The 1,567-nt window shown below is 34.8% G+C and overlaps 1 protein-coding gene across 1 annotated transcript in view; it reads right to left on the bottom strand.

Moving 5' to 3' along the window:
* Positions 1-768: 768 nt before the first annotated feature.
* The window catches only part of MYOM1 (myomesin 1), a 154,798-nt gene continuing 153,999 nt past the window's right edge, over positions 769-1,567 (bottom strand). The window contains exon 39 of the mRNA XM_019525827.1: positions 769-1,567. Within this exon, the coding sequence (XP_019381372.1) occupies positions 1,416-1,567 (152 nt within the window). The 3' untranslated portion in view covers positions 769-1,415.

Raw genomic sequence — 1,567 nt, 5'->3', positions numbered from 1 at the left:
CTCAAGTTAACTTAATTGAAGTCACGGTAGGGATAAATTTGGGACATGTTTTTATCAGGAGCATCAGCTCTCCTAGTAAAAAAAAAGCATGAGCATATAGGTGGGCACACTTTCTCTTGGAAAAAAAAGGCAGTTTCTGGAGAAAAGTTACCTCTCTAACATGGTAGAGGTTGCTCTCCAGAGAGTCTCTTTCAAGAGAATGAATGTCTGGACATTCTCTGGTCAGTGAATCAGTGGCAGAGGTAGAATTAAGAACTCAACATTCCCAACTCCTATCCCCATGCCTAGTCCACTAGACCACAGCACAAATAACAACAGCAGAAATTCAGGCGTCATCTCTTACATCCCTTTGAAATAAGTTTATAAATCTAAGTTTATAAATATAACATATAATCATCTTATTTTTAAATCAGCCCCTACTATTTTGCTATTCAGTGCTAATTTTTTGTGATGTTAATATCCAATAACAGATGTTAATATGATAAACTTTAAATAAGTGATTTACTAGGATTTCAATGCACCAAAGTATTTAAAACACATATAATAGTAAGATCATGCCTCTTGAAATCAAGTGTTATTATTATTATTTAGATTTACTTGAGCTTAAACTTAGGAAAGTTCTTACGTATTTTGTAAAATTGCTGAAGTTGGTGATGACTGGCATTGAAATGTGGGGAGTGGAAGATTATTGTGGCCAAAAGGAGTTATGAAAATGCAGGCTATCGTGAACAACCAGTGAGCAATAAAACAAGACACAGTGAAACAAGGTGGAGGTAGAGATGAAAGAACTGTGATACATTTATTCATAAACATTGAGGAGGGTTCATACACTTTTGCTGACATGATCACACGTTAACGTTATAGGAACACATACAACAAATTCATTGGTTTAGCATCTTCAGCCTGATTTTTCATTTACATTATAGCCCCTTTACTCCACTAAGTATAACCAAACTCTTAAGTGGTTCCTTGACACTTCCAAAGCATGTAAAGGAGATTCAGGACCTCTTTTACTCATACCTATATTATTCTATGATTTATTCCATGTAAACTACTTTATCAAAGTCTGAAAAAAATCTAAATTGCTGCTCAAAAAACCATCTCCTTTAAGCCTAGAACATTCTTAATCTTTTCAGTCACTTCATTGGTTACCTCCCATGAAACACTTCCTTAATCTTTTTGTTTTGAAAAATTGCAAAAAGAAGCCATTTGAGCTTAATAGTAAAAGAATGGTGTTTGAAGATTAATTAGCAAAGGCACCACTTTGCTTCATGTAAAAGAAGTAGTAAATACACCAGTGAAGTCAGTGAAAAGGTCAAGACCCTCTACTATGCATAAAATAATTTGCACACATGGATTATGTCAGTGTTTATTATTTAATCTCTCCTCTATTCCTTTGCTTTCTACTCTTAAATTCACACTTTCTTTTTCTTAGCTCCTGTAATGTGCTCAGGGTAAGGTATGGTACCTTCTTCTTCAGGTATGAATACACTTACAGTGAAATCACTTGTCTCTGTGCCGTATTTATTTTTCACCAGAAGGGCATATTTTCCCGAGTCAACTGTGC

The sequence above is a fragment of the Gavialis gangeticus genome, unplaced genomic scaffold (genome assembly GCF_001723915.1).
Source record: "Gavialis gangeticus isolate Ggan-Ray unplaced genomic scaffold, GavGan_comp1, whole genome shotgun sequence".
NCBI classification, from domain to species: Eukaryota; Metazoa; Chordata; order Crocodylia; family Gavialidae; genus Gavialis; species Gavialis gangeticus.
Note: the sequence above shows the minus strand (reverse complement) of the source record. Positions and strands in the feature narration are given on the sequence as shown.